The following is a 15,450-nucleotide window of genomic DNA, read 5'->3' as shown; positions in this document are numbered from 1 at the left end:
AAACCCAATAAAAAATATAAGAAACCCAATAAAACAGGAAAAATACTTTAATATATTTCTAGAAACTGTGCATATTAGATCAGTTTGGGCCAAAACTTAAAATAGTTTTCGAACATAGGCCCAATAAGGATCTCCCAAATAAATAAACTTCACATAAAACGACGTGTCTTCAATAGCTAAACCTTTTCGCTGACGCAACCAAACTCGGCAAAAATAAAAATAAAAAATAAATAAACTTTTTCCTCTCTCTCTTTCCTGTGTCTTCTCCTTCTTCTCTCCATCTCCTTCCAAACTCTCTCTCTCTATCTCATTTTTCTCTCTCCACTTCCGAACACATCGGGTCTCAGAAACCCATTGATGCCGACCTCGATCTTTCTCCACTAGCTACTGATCTACACCCTTACACAATCCGTATATACATACACACTCTGTATCCCTCTGTAAAATCTATGGCCGCCGTCTCCTCTAACCCCCGCACCGTCGAAGAGATCTTCAAAGATTACAGCGCTCGTCGCTCCGCTCTCCTCCGGGCTCTAACTAAAGGTCTAGATAAAACCCATCTCGAAAGTTTCTATCTTTCTTCGTAATAATGCCTTTAGATTTTCCATTAAAGTGTTGATTTTTTGGTTTTTTTTTCTCAGATGTTGATGATTTCTACTCTCAATGCGATCCGGGTAAGTCAGTTTTAGCATTTATGAGCAGAAAGGTTTCGCCTTTTTTTAAATTCTTTTTGATGAGATTTGGTTTTGGTTTTGTGTAGAGAAGGAGAATTTGTGTTTGTATGGACATCCGAATGAGTCGTGGGAAGTGAATCTACCGGCGGAGGAGGTTCCTCCGGAGCTTCCTGAGCCTGCGCTTGGTATCAATTTCGCTAGAGATGGTATGCAGAGGAAGGATTGGCTCTCGCTTGTTGCTGTCCATAGTGATTGTTGGTTGCTCTCTGTTTCTTTCTATTTTGGTGCTCGCCTTAACCGCAACGAGAGGTATCTTTTCTCTTTCTCTTTAAATCTCTCTTTTTTTTTAATTACATGATTCAGGTTTGAGTTTTCATTAAGACAAGTCTTGCATTTTTTTTAACTTGGCTTTAATGGGTTTTGTTCTTCTTTTACATGAAACCATTTGTGTTTTTCTGTTGTGTTTCTGTGCTCTTTTCCTGACATGATTAAAATGTATAGTAAAGAAAAAAATGAAAAATTGAAAACTGTTTTGCTAGTCTTTGAGTTTGTTTATTTTTGCCCTTTGATGGGTGTGAATGGTTCTTCTTTTCTTAGGCTATATTTATTGTGGCTTGACTCATGTCTATGGACGTCTTGATTGTTGTTACTTCAGCTCTTTCTTGCATCTTTGGTTATTGTATTGACAAAACTCGAAAGTTGACTTTTTTTTTGTTAAACTACTCTCCCTTATCTTAAAGTGCAGTTGTGTTCTGTCTTAGAACATCTTACAATTGATATTTTGTGGAAGCATGTGACAATTTTCACCGTTTCATTGCTACATGTGAAAACTTACCTTAGTAAATATCAAACCGGTCAATTAAAAGGCTAGGTGAAAGTTGCATGTTGACATGAATGGCTCTTTTATTAGTACTAATGAGATCATATTACTGTTATATATTTCTATAAAATTCATATCTTCTATTTACAGGAAGCGGTTGTTCAGTCTGATCAACGATCTCCCAACTCTCTTCGATGTAGTGACTGGAAGAAAACCCATCAAAGACAACAAGCCAAGCTCAGATTCTGGAAGCAAATCCAGAAACGGCACTAAGGTACTTCAGCAATAGGATCTTACTTTTATGTTTTTGATTTTTAGATTCTCCTTTAAAAAAAACATTAAAATATGGGGTTTGTTGCAGAGATCAATAGAAGGGCAGACAAAGAGTCCAACACCAAGACTGATGGAAGAGAGCTACGAGGATGAGGATGAAGAAGAAGACGAGCATGGAGACACTCTCTGTGGTATCTGTGGAGGCAACTATACACAAGATGAGTTCTGGATTTGCTGTGATGTTTGTGAACGTTGGTATCATGGAAAATGCGTGAAGATCACTCCTGCCAAAGCAGACAGCATCAAGCAGTATAAATGCCCTCCTTGCTGTGCAAAGAAAGGAAGACAGTGATGATGATGATGATCATCATCATCATCTCCCAGAGAGACTGGTTCTCATGTCTTAATATTAATCATCCTTTTTCTTGTTTCTTTAACCTTTTAATTTCAAAGCATACAAAAACTCTCTCTTTAGATCACCAGAAAGGGATTCCAAGAAGTTGAGAGAGTGTAGCAACTGTTTGAGTATTATTATTCGTATAAGAGAAAACTTGTTTGTTCTGTCAAATGTGTAATGGGATTTGTATATGTAGTCATATCTTAAAGCATTGAACTTTACTTTGTCCTATATGTTTTAACTTTCACTGATTCACTGGCTCCTTGACAAGCCGCAATGATCAATAAATTGTAGCTTTATCTGAGACTACTAATTTGTTTGCATGCCTACCCAGAACTAGAAAGGTCATTTTGTTTAGGTCCGATTTGCCGATTAGAAAGATGTCTTGGAACACTGGTTCTACTGAAGCTACTGGCTGTTCATGCAACGGTTTACAAATTATGTACCTTAAGGATGAATCTAAGAAAATGCAATGTATATATATATATATATAGCTTCAGTACTGAAAACAAAGTTGTCGTTTCCATCTGAATGGTATTCAGAGATGCTAGCTCTCTGATGGTAGTAACTAGTAACACAATAAATTGACATTAATAAGCAAAAAAATCAGCTGGTCAGAGATAGATGAAGTTCACAGCTTCTCTGTCTCTCGCTGCTTGCTTCATTTCAGTCTGCTGTTACTTAAACTTTGACCTCTCCATATAGATTAGGATCTGCTTTATAGTATACAACATCTCCTTCGTCGCTCACATAATGATCTTCTTTCATGCTTTTTGCTAAGATTCCAAGTAAATGTAATGGCAAAGGTCCAGACTTATTAGGCTCCCTGTAATACTTCCCTAATACTGGTTTAGCTGCTTCTGTCTGCAACAGAAAAAAAAAATATATCATAAGCTTTTGTAGCATGAACACTGCACAATAACCAAGAATCCTAACTTTTTCAGTGTCCTGTTTCAGTTACTTACTGCTTCTACTAGATGATAATGTGGGATCTGTGGGAAAAGATGATGTATCACATGAGTTCCAATGTCGTGATGAATGTTATTGATCACTCCGTAGTCACGATCCAATGTTGTAAGTCCTCCTCTCAAGTAACTCCATTCCTGTTTTGAGATAAAACATGAGATTTTATACAATGGCTTTAACCTTAAAGAGAAAGAGCACTGCAGCTAAACAACAGTGAAGACAACAGATCATTTTACCTTCCCACGGTACCAAGGGAGCTTATCTTCATGACCATGGTGATGCAGGTAAGTCACAAAGTCCAACCACATTACATTTATCTGTATTTGACATTTGAATAAAACAATTGTCAGGTTAAGACAAAGGGAATCATACGCAAAATGCTTAAGTCTGATGAATCAGGGGAGTAACAACAGCACATTACCCAGTAAGGAATTCCATAGAGTTTGAGCATTTGCATTGGACCCATCACAAAGTTGAGACAGACAAGCAAAGCAGCCATTGCAGTCCAACAAGCAGTAGAAGTAAGAACATCATTCTTCTCTTTAGGGAGGAACAAGTCGCTGTCCGGATGGTAATGAGAACCCTTCTTCCCCGGACTTCGTGCCCACTGAAACAACACATAAAGAAAGCATCAGCTTCTTTACTTGATGATGTGTAAGCTTAAGTTATTACAGCAACAAAGAGATGAGTTTTTTTTCTTTCTTACCAAGTAGAAAGGGTACGCGAGCATCACGAGAGGCAGTGTAAATCTAAAGAACCGAGTTGGTTTATCCAAAGTCTTGAAGATTTTCTCAGACATCTGCCAGTTACAGAAACAGTATAAATAAATAAAAAGCAAACACCGCAGGACTGAAACAAGAGCCAGCGTTAATAACTTACAGGATGCCATGATTCATCGTTCTCAACATGTCCATGGTTCTGGTGGTGAGTCCTGTGGCTAATTCTCCTGCAGATTCAATCAAAGTTCATATGTTAACACACAGAAGATGATTGCTTCTTTAACGAAAATGGTTTGAAAGGAAAACTAACCAGCCATGGTACGGGACCAGGATTGAGGAATGAAGAAGGTGACCAACCACACTGTTTAACCTTGGATCATTTGAGAAGCTACCATGTCCACTGAAACCAACAAAGTAAAAAAAAAATTGTAGTGACAACTAGAAGAAGATCAAGAACATCTACAAATAACTAGTTGCCAATTGGTTTGGTCTACAAGCAACATAATAATGACAGAACTCAGTTCTGTCCAAGAGACAGGGATAAAGATGCAAAGCCAAGACTTTGTTACAATTTTGTAAAGCCAAAATTAAAAGTGGGAATGATCCAAAGTTGACCAAGTCAGAGGCTAAACAAGAGGAACCAGTCTTCTAAAAATCTATCTAGACGGTTTAGGCATCCAAAAAAAAAACTAGTCTAATTAATAATCGTCTATAAAGCTTATAATTACGGCCTAGCAATTTCTAATTGACAATAATAACCAATTTGAGGACAAAAGAATAAAAATAAAGAGTTTTTTTTTTGTTATTAGTACCAGTCATGGCCAAGAACAAAGAGAGCCCAGAACATGGTTCCTTGAGCAAGCCAATAGAGAGGCCAAACAAGCCAGCTGTTGAGGTAAGCAGCTCCAGCAGCCAATGCAAACACAATGGCAACATCTCTCACAACATAACTCATAGACTTCCATGGGTTCTTCACCCAACAATGCTTAGGAATAGCTGCTCTGATATCAGCTAAGTTGAACGGAGGAGGCCCGCCTGGGTCGAACCTCTGCGTTTCGTGTTCTTCTGAGGTTGGAGGAGATGAGTCAACTGTTAGAGGCGTGGTGACATTCAACGCCCAGTTCTTAGTGGAGAACCCATTCAGACGAAACGCAGGTGATGGTTTGAGTTTGAAGGTGGTGTTGGAGAGGAAAGTGGATCTGGGTGTGGTGTAGATTCTGGGGAGAGGTCTTATGCCACATTCGGATAAGACCAAGTTCGCCATTGTTAGCGCTCTTTCGCTCTCTCTCTCTCCCCAGAAGAAGAAGATGATGAAAGACTGTTTTTTTTTTTTTGGCTTTGTTGTTAAATGAGAGGTTAGAAAAAGAGAAAGAGATAATGTAATGAAAGACTCTTAGGGAAAGAGAGAAAGGAAAGATGTGAACTTGTGTTGCTTGTTGCTTGTCGTCTCTCTCTATATATCTTATGGTTCACAAAGTGTTTTCCTTTCTGAGGTCGGCAATTAAGTATGTGTGTGTGTGTACCCAAAGATCTGCAAGCAGAAAAGGAGAAGGAAACTTAGTGCTGAGGTAAGGTAATCAGAAATTTTTGTGACGGTCAATTTTGGCCCAATTTTTTCGTTATATTATTCAACGAAACGCGTTTAGTTGATCTTGTTTTTATTTTTTTCTTTTGGTATGGATCTCATTTAGTTAAAGCCTTTTTAGAGATTGATGCATATGTTTCATGACCCACAAACTATATATAATTCGTTAAATTGATGGACATTATTTTAAACTAGTGGTATTCCGGCGTTACGCGCCGGGTTCTTACTTTTTAGTTTTTTAATGTATTTTAAATTAATTTTATGATCTTAGTATGTAAAACAATTTCAAATATATGAAGATGCAAATATGATTAAAGAGAAGAATATTTTTTCTAATCCATTTGATAGTAGTTAGCGATCGTAGTTATCACTTAGGTCAAAGAAAAATATCATATGTATAGTATTAATTTAATTTAAATTAAATTAATTTTTTAAAACCCGTTGAGATGGTAAAATCATTGACCCAATTAGGATACCAACAAATATCCAGTCCAGTTTTCAGAACTCTTATAGCAGAACTTGTTTTTAGAATTTGTTCAACTAAGTTGTAGTTAATTGTATTGTCTTCTATAACCTTTAATTAGTCGTCTCCTCGTGAAACTAACAGCTGTAAAATTAAATGTGGAAGCAGAGAGAGTGGTTTTGTTTTATTTAGCATGATAATGGTTTTATTTACTTGAATTAGTAACTAATTGGCAATTCTTATAGTTTTGGGCCGAGGAGGCTTGTTTGAGTCTAAGCACATGTTTGGTCTAAGGACGTCTCTAGTGTATTTTGGCGTGTATAATTCAATTGTCTTCAGGGTTCAAAAGTTCTTTTTTCTTTGTATTAGGTCCGTAGAATATAAGGTAGGAGCTAGCAAAGCATAAGAAGAGTACTAAATGGAAATAAAGATGCAATTCAGATAATGTATTATTAAAATATTGGTTACTGCTGTTGATCTCAGCACAATTTTTTTTGTATCCGAGAGTAAAAGTAACTTGAAATGAAAGTGATGAGTGATGACTATGTACACACCAAAAGCTGCAGAATCTTAAAGTAAATATGGCTAGCTATGGATTATTGATGATATATTGCGAAGGGAACAGAGTAGGAGAGCGGTGGCAATAATCTATTACAATAATGAAAAATTAGTCTATCCTTCTAGGAAGCTTAGTATGCCTTTCGTATTTCGGGTCTGAATTGCTTTCTTGTCATGAGTGAGCACAGTGTCATCTCTTTCTGGAGTAATCTTGCATTTCTGAATCATGTAAATTTCAAGCTGACAAGCTGCTCTTACCTTATCCTCTCCCAACAACCGAGCATCCTTCACTTTCCAAAGCACAAACGAATTCAAAAATGTGCACCATGCCTTATCAAATAAGTCCAACTGAGATCTCAACGTCTGAAGCTTTGATTCCTCAATAGACATCTTAACATGACCCTCTTTAATAACCTTTATCAATAACTTAAACTCCCTCAAAAAACCCTTCGCTGAGTCATTAAGAGCAGCCTCTTGATCACCTTGACTGTTAAACACAGCGTCTGGATGACCGAGTATCATAAAAGCAGAAAGGACCACTCTGATAGGAAACCTCAGATGTCACGGCCACCCTCCTACCAGGAGTAACTCTCTTTCCTTTCTTGTTCTTTAGAGTACTTGGCGTCTTCTTTTTTCTTGGGGTGGCAACTCTTCTAAGAAGATGATGAATGTTATCCATTATCGACGGTTGAGAAGAAGCGGTAACGTTTTAGAAGCTTCTAAGCGAACTTGAAGGCGGTCAAGCAAAGAGTTAACAGCTTTAAGAGTATCAGGCTGACTTTATTAAATCACAAAGCACTTCCAACACCTAACAAACAACACAAGAACAAAAGTGGTAAGGGAGATTATTAAGGAAACATATAACTGGTAGTGATTTATAAAAACTACCTTGACAGCTTTCTAGAGAGAAGATCACCATCTTGCTGCATCATATCGCAGTAGAGACTAATCGAATCAAGCTGTCTTCTTCTTTGACAAAGAAACTCCGATCTATGTCTCTTTTCCTAGATCAAGAAACATAACAGAATAAGAGAAACCAAAGACCAAAGCTTCTGTCTATATATATAGTTTTTACCCTTAGAAATTTGTCTTCAAGTTTGTCCCTCATTTTACTTCTATCCATCTCACGCTGATTAGAAACAGAGTTGGCAACGTGGCGTACTTGCTAGACAAAAGCATGTGCCCTCTTCTTCTCAGCTTCAAGCAAACCCAAGCCGCTTCTTCTCAGAAGCTACAAGGTTCTTGGTCTTGTGCAGCCATAATTAAAATGCAAATCAGATGACTTAAGTGCCAATATATATGATAGAGAAACAGTTATATAGTATTTACCTACAGAAACTTCGAATCATATGAAGGTAGGATCCACATATCTAGTATCTCAAACAGTTACGATTTCGTACCGCAGTTGCGACTCCGTGAACCCATTCAGGTCCAAATCATACACCTTGCTTGAAATTGCTTGCTTAGGAGGTCTATACTCCATTTCCCTTTGTTCTCTTGCTTCCTCTTCCTCCCTTGATACCTCTCTGCTTCAGACGTCGAACGACACCCTGCCACATGTGCTTCTTGCTCCACCCAATCCAACACCATGTCACATCCAAACAGATAAAGAGTAGCAATGTCCTTACCATGAGAACTTTGAGCCGTTTGACCATGCCGTACACGCCCACGAGACAATAGAGTAGCTCATTGTGGTCTTCTTTTGAATGAAAACGCATGAGACCAAAGGCTTCTTAATTTCCTAGTACAACATCTGTGTGCCAATGATTTGAAAGTAATATCATTTGGTCACAAGCTAGAATGATGCAAAGATACTAATTTGTTACTGAAACCCATCCACTTATACTAATACAGAGTTTTTTTTTAAAAAAAAATTAAGCATACCATAAAGAGCTTTGCAAGGAAAAAGTTGAAAACGTTAGGCTTTTACAAAAGATTACTAATAAGACTAATAACTGATACTTGATATTCAAACCCATTGAATCAGCTTTTAAAATCTATAAAAAAACATATACAGACCATGAGCATTGTTTACTAACATATACTGATGCTGAACAACAATGAGAATTAAAGACAAATATGACGATTGACTTAAAAGCCATAACAAATCATTGCAGACCATGAGCATTGTTTACTAACATATACTGAAAAAGGAGGAAGTGGGTGAGGGAAGGCCATGAACAATGTTACGTATATGCAGAGGCTCACCCTCATTATAAGAAGATTTATTGTCCTGTGCACCAGCGTATTTTGCTTCCTGTACACAAATTAATCATGTAAGAATAGCTTGGAGATAAATCAAAAAAAGAATCATAATCGCCATGAGACCAGAGAGAGAGAGAGAGATGGAGTGAGTACATGTGAAGTTTCAGTGCTCAAGTTTAAAAACTTGACGTGGGTGTCTCATCACTCAAGGAATCATAAGCAATTCCATCCTATCAACTCAATAAATCAATGGCCACAGAATCAGTAAACACGCTATGAGTTTAGCTTCGGTTTCATAGCTCGACAAAATTCTATGCTTTTTCTCTGGAAGATACAAACGAAACCAAATAGATCATTGTTGCTAGACAGATCAATGACTTACTGTACAAAATCAACTTTGCGACCACTGTTTGTAAAGAAATCTCACAGCTGCAAATACAACATCGTACATGATAAGAAATTATGACTTCAAAATCAAATTAGGGGAGAGAAATCAAAAAGGAATGATGATGTTACCTTGGAGTGTAGAAGATCGCCAAGATTCTTTGATTTTGATAATTTTGGTAAAGAGGAAAAGCTAGAGAACAAAAGGATATATAGAGTTTGAAACTGAGAGAATCCAAAAGTTGCAGTGAAGAGGAAATCGTGGGATTATTGAGTTTTCTTTAGTGATTGACTCTGGAACGTTACTTAGCCGAGGAAGCGGAAGAGAGATCGCAAGGTCTTCAATCAGCACAAGAAGAAGGGGATCCCTTGATGGACCAGGGAAACAAAGCCCAATATATTGAGGTGTCCAAAGTTTTCATTAAGTTTGTGAAAGAAACCCATAATGAAATCGAAAAAATTTCTATAGATGAAGAATGATGGACACGTGTCCTTAATTGCCCCCTCCTTCTTGATGATGTGGAGGGTTAAGGTGAGAAAAAACTCTATTTTATTGTTATAGATATTTTTTTTTAAAGTTGATATAAATTTTGTGAAGAAGCCATTTTTTTACACAACTAATGTTACTAATAGTTACTGAAAACATTTAAAATTGTATTTTTCAATACATTATTTTTCTTAATTAACTATTCCCAATAACTTTTAACCAGTGAAATTTTATTAAACACAATTGTATTTTTTGAAAAATACAATATTTTATTAATTAATGTTTTGAAAATGTAAAAAATTTATCTTTTTGAAACAATTTGTTTCTAAAAAATGGATCTATAAGAGCATCCACAACCATGGACTCCCATTAAAATCCTTAAAAAAATGTTTTTCTATTTTTTTTTAACTATTTTCTTATGTTTTCGGATTTTAAAAAAATATATATATATATAACCAATCGCGGGCCGCCACATATCAGTGGGGCCCGCGAAAGTTAAGAGACTCCGCAAAATTGATCCTTAGCTAAGGAATTTAGGAGCACCAACTTGCACAGAAACCTAAAAATCATAGGCCCCACATAATTTTATAATAATTTGTTTTTTAAGGACTACAGCTAATAATCATGGTTGTGGATGCTATAAGGAACAGAAAAAGTATCTAGTGACATACCTAATGAGAAATTGGAGCTGTGATTGGTTAATCCAAAAAGCAGAGTAAAATGTGTATGGACCAAAAAAACAAAACATATAATAACAAAAAAATATTTACTCCAAATGTGGTGGGTCCAAGGTAGAAAGTATTACTCTAATAATTTACACTCAAATTTTACCAATCACACTCTGATTTTATTTTGACGATGTTCAAAACCATAAACCTTACCTAATAGTAAAAGAAAACAAGAGATCTAAAATGCTTTTATTCTTTTGTGTTCTCACTTCTCAGATGGGTTCTATTCTAAACAGCTACGCCGCTAAATTGATAAAAAAGCCATGTATACTGTCTTGTCAGATTACACTAAGGTTTCCCTATGTAGCACCATCACCTCAAGCTCATGAAGCCCTAGTGGAATCCACGAGTAAACGTGGAAGACATGGATACAACTATACAGTTGATGATGAGGTTTACCAAAACAAAATTGATGATGAGAAATAAATAACTCTAATAAAGACTCAGATTCTACTAGAGTCTAGAAAGATCAGTGAGTCATTGACATTAACCAGTATCCTTACCAATTAATATACTTTTAATTATCACTCGTCAATTTGTAACTAGACGATAAGTCAAACCTAGTGATAAACTAGGGTTTATCGTTAACAGAAAAGGGGGTTTAAGAGAGAGAGAGAGAGATAAGATAAGAAGATAAGGTTTGTTGTATTGATCATTTGATATCCCCAAATGTTTGACAATACGAATATTAAATACAACTCTCATAAGATAATAAAACGACATCGTAACTCATTACTCTTTTATTAGACTCAGCCAAAACCTTCCTTCACAACTAGAGTCTCCTCTTCACTTCATACTTCTCATCTAGCCACTTCTAACTCTTCTAACGGTCCTCTGCTTCCTTTGCACATAAGCCAAAGGCACAGCTAGCTTATCAATACCCCCCCGTAGAAGACCCAGCTTGTCCTCAAGCTGAAACTGAGGAAACTGATCCGCTAACCCCGTAACCGGTTCCCACGTGCATTCAAATTCTGGTAACCCAACCCAACGCACGAGCACCTCTGGTTGACCGTTCTCTACTGATCTCCTGATGTCCAAAATCTCTTCCGGCTCTGTGTTCCACTCCAACGAAGAAGACAGGATCAAAGGAATTTCTTGAACTCGAACTTTCGGTTCAACAGCTCCTTTTAACTGAGACACATGGAAGACGGGATGAATCAAACTGTGTGACGGTAACCTCAGCTTGTAAGCCACTTTCCCAACACGCTTCTCCACCTGATACGGCCCAAAATATCTCGGAGCTAGTTTCTCTGCTCTGCGCGACACTACCGACAACTGTCTGTAAGGACGCAACTTAAGAAACACCCAATCACCTTGCTCGAACTCAATATCTCTTCTCTTCTTGTTCGCTGCTGCTTGCATTCGAGCTTGAGCAGTCGCCAAGTTCTCTTGTAACTCATGCAACAATGCATCCCTGTCTTGGATCATGTCCTCTACCTCTGCATTTGCTGTCGGAATCTCCCCAAACCGCAGCAACTTTGGAGGATCACGACCGTACAAGGTTTTGAACGGGGTCGACTTGGTGGCGGAATGGTAAGAAGTGTTGTACCAATACTCAGCCCACGGTAACCACTGCGACCACGACGACGGCTTCCTTCCCGCAAAACATCTCAAATACGCTTCTAAACACCTGTTAACCACTTCCGTCTGACCATCGGACTGAGGATGATATGCCGTGCTCTTGTGAAGTGCTGTCCCCTGCGTTTTGAACAGCTCTTCCCAAAATCTGCTCAGAAAAATCTTATCTCTATCTGATACCATCGTTTCTGGGAAGCCGTGAAGTTTGATCACTTCCTTAACAAACGCTGCTGCTACCACCTTTGCCGTGAAAGGATGTTTCAGCGGAATGAAGTGAGCATATTTCGACAGCCTGTCTACTACAACCATGATCACATCTACTCCTTTGGACACTGGCAGCCCCTCCACAAAATCCAAACTGATATCCGACCAAACTTGAGTGGGAATAGGTAGAGGAGACAGCAAACCCGCGGGTGAGAGTGTAGAATATTTGTTTTTCTGACACACCTCGCAAGCTTTGATGAACTCAGTCACATCACTACGCATTCCCTTCCAGTATACTTCTCTAGCCATCCTCTTAAAGGTTTTTAAAACTCCTTCGTGACCTCCCATAACGCTATCATGAAACTGCTTCAACAAGGACGGAATGAAAGGCGATTTCGCAGGGATCACCAGTCTACCTTCATGAAACAAGTGCCCCTCCTTCACACAGTAACCCTCTGGAGCTTCATTACCATCTCGTAAAGCCCTTATGATCAACTGCAAGCGCTCATCTCTTTCTACTTGAAAAGCTAACTCATCGAGATCAATTGTCAAGGGTGCCGTTAACTGAAACTCCTGGAACTCGTCGTTCTCCTTGACTTCCACCTGCTGTCTAGATAAAGCATCTGCCACACGATTATCTTTTCCTGGCCTGTACTCGATCGTGTAGTTAAGCCCCAACAGCTTGGAAGCCCACTTTTGCTGTTCCACCGATACCGCCCTTTGTTCCAACAAATAACGGAGGCTCTTCTGATCAGTACGTATAGTGAACTGATTTCCTGTGAGGTAATGTCGCCATTTAGTAACAGCATACACAATGGCGAGAAGTTCCCTCTCATAGACAGACTTTACTCTTCCTGCACTCGAGAACGCCTTACTGATAAATGCTACCGGCCTGCCCTCCTGAGTTAGCACTGCTCCAATACCTATTCCTGACGCATCCGTTTCGACCACAAACGGTTTTGAGAAGTCAGGTAGCCTTAGTACTGGTAGTGTAGTCATCGCCTTCTTAAGCCTACTGAAAGCCTTCGTCGCCTCATCAGACCATTTAAACGCTTCTTTCTTCAACAAGTCTGTGAGTGGTCGAGCAATCTTGCCGTAGCTAGCCACAAACCTCCTATAGTAGCCCGTCAGCCCCAAAAACCCTCGCAGCGCAGTCACATTCTTAGGCTGCGGCCACTCCTTCATTGCTCGAATCTTCTCAGGGTCTGCAGCGACTCCTCTGGACGATATCACGTGACCCAGATACGACACACTAGACTGTCCAAACGCGCACTTTTTTTCATTAGCATAGAACTGATACTGTTGCAGAACCTTGAGCACTGTCTTAAGATGTACCCGATGCTCTGCTTCATTCTTGCTATACACCAAGATATCGTCGAAGAAGACCAACACAGACTTCCTTAAATACGGCTTGAAGATCTCATTCATGACAGACTGAAACGTCGCAGGGGCGTTGGTGAGCCCGAAGGGCATCACCAGGAATTCATAATGCCCTTCGTGAGTCTTGAAAGCCGTCTTGCCAACGTCCTCCTCTTTCACTCTGATCTGATGATATCCTGATTTAAGATCCAGCTTGGAAAACACTGAGGCTCCTGCCAACTCATCCAGCAGCTCTTCGATAACTGGAATGGGGTATCGATCTTGTATAGTGCTTTTATTCACAGCCCTGTAGTCAACGCAGAAACGGAACCCGCCATCTTTTTTCTTCACCAGCAACACCGGGCTAGAAAACGGGCTGATACTTGGTCTAATGATTCCCGCTTGCAACATTTCTTTCACCAGTTTCTCAATCTCATCCTTCTGAATATGAGAGTATCGATAAGGCCTGATGTTAATGGGTGAAGTACCCGCTTGCAACGTAATGGCGTGTTCCCTATTGCGCTTTGGGGGTAGACCTTGAGGCATCTGGAACACTGACTCAAACTCTCGCAACAACTTCTTGACCTCCTTACTCGGACTCTGAGTTTTATTCTCCCCTGGACTATCTTCAAACAGGGCCTGTAGCTCCAAGAGATACACCACTTCATCATTGTCGACTAGCTTTTCCATAGAGTTCAGTGACACCTGCAACTTCAATAGGGATGGATCTCCGCTAATGGTCACCCACTGCTCATTAACCACAAACTTCATAGTATGTAGTCCCCAGTTGATTCTTGTTTCTCCCAAAGTCGCCAACCACGAGTAACCCAATACCACATCAATTGTACCCAACTCAAACAGAAGATATTCCTCCGTAATCTTTACCCCTTGAATTTCCATCTCAACTCCTGAGCACTTCCCCTGACCAGTTAACACTCTTCCATCACCAATTGAAACTCCAAACTCTTGTGTTGTCTGCACCGCTAAACCCAGTGTCTGCACTAATCTTTTTGCGATGAAATTACACGATGCTCCTGAATCAATCAACACCACCACCTTCTCGTTACCAATCTGCCCTATCACCTTCAGTGTCTTTTTCGAAGTGATTCCTACCATAGACTGCAAGGACAGAACCTGTAACTCTTGATTCTGCTGAGGTTGATGACCTCGTGTTTCCTCCATATCTTCTTCCTCCTCTTCTTCCTGCTCACTTTCCTCCTCAACATCCATACACCTGAACTTCTGGAAAGCCTTGCAGCGATGCCCTGCAAAGAATCTCTCCCCACAATGTCTACAGGGATTCTGCACAGTGCGTTTTTGATCTCCCTGTTTGCTGTCTCGTGGTGAATCAAACGACTTCCTCGCAGGAGTAGACTCCCCAGCCTTTGCTGGACTTGTGTTATTTTGCTTCTGATGGTTATTGAGTGTTGGCGCGGAATAGGTTCTCTGAAAGCTTCGCGAATGATAGGCACTCTTATCATTTTCTTGCTCTTCTATGATCCTTGCCATCTCTACAATCTCATCCATCCCTACTGGCCTTAGTCTGACCACCTGCTCACGCAAACTTCGCTTCATTCCATGAAGAAAAATTTCCTCCAAAACGTCGTCTGGCACGTGAGGGACCTCAGCTGATAACTCCTCAAACGCCTCACGATACTCCGATATTGTTCCGCTTTGCCTTAACCTTAACATCTGACTCAAGATAGTACCTCCACGGGTGGGTTTGAATCTCCTTTTTATTTTCATCTTGAAATCACGCCAATCCAATAACTCATCTCGCACCTGTATCATCCTCAACCAAGTCACCGCACACCCAACCATACAAACCATCGCGAGTGTTAGCTTCTCATCTTCCTCTGTCTGGTTCACCGAAAAACATTTCTCCACCCTGAAGATCCAGTCCTCTGGGTTCTTTCCTTCGAAATCTGGTAGCTCAAGCTTCTTCTTAGGTGATGACTCCTTCGGTGGTGCTGAGTACCCAGAAGACCCCGCCGTGAACGGCGTCGACTGAATCTCGGCGCTTCGCAAGGGAACCGCGTTCTCTGGTAAC

General features: G+C 39.6%; 2 protein-coding genes across 2 annotated transcripts; one reads left to right on the top strand and one right to left on the bottom strand.

Moving 5' to 3' along the window:
* The first annotated feature begins 206 nt into the window (after positions 1 to 206).
* On the top strand, positions 207 to 2,380 carry LOC103859382 (PHD finger protein ALFIN-LIKE 2). The gene is made up of 5 exons (XM_018657992.2): positions 207 to 543; positions 642 to 674; positions 761 to 983; positions 1,645 to 1,768; positions 1,856 to 2,380. The coding sequence occupies exons 1-5, from the start codon at positions 450 to 452 to the stop codon at positions 2,117 to 2,119; spliced, it is 738 nt and encodes a 245-aa protein (XP_018513508.2). The 5' UTR covers positions 207 to 449; the 3' UTR covers positions 2,120 to 2,380.
* Positions 2,381 to 2,628: 248 nt separating this feature from the next.
* Positions 2,629 to 5,320, bottom strand: LOC103859381 (omega-3 fatty acid desaturase, chloroplastic). Its single transcript, XM_009136907.3, has 8 exons — positions 4,662 to 5,320; positions 4,160 to 4,249; positions 4,010 to 4,076; positions 3,837 to 3,929; positions 3,552 to 3,737; positions 3,367 to 3,447; positions 3,130 to 3,267; positions 2,629 to 3,028 (listed from the first exon to the last, which is right to left on the bottom strand). The coding sequence occupies exons 1-8, from the start codon at positions 5,111 to 5,113 to the stop codon at positions 2,846 to 2,848; spliced, it is 1,290 nt and encodes a 429-aa protein (XP_009135155.1). The 5' UTR covers positions 5,114 to 5,320; the 3' UTR covers positions 2,629 to 2,845.
* Positions 5,321 to 15,450: the final 10,130 nt, after the last annotated feature.

This window comes from Brassica rapa, chromosome A03 (assembly GCF_000309985.2).
Source record: "Brassica rapa cultivar Chiifu-401-42 chromosome A03, CAAS_Brap_v3.01, whole genome shotgun sequence".
NCBI lineage: Eukaryota > Viridiplantae > Streptophyta > Magnoliopsida > Brassicales > Brassicaceae > Brassica > Brassica rapa.
This window is presented reverse-complemented; position numbering and strand designations above follow the sequence as displayed.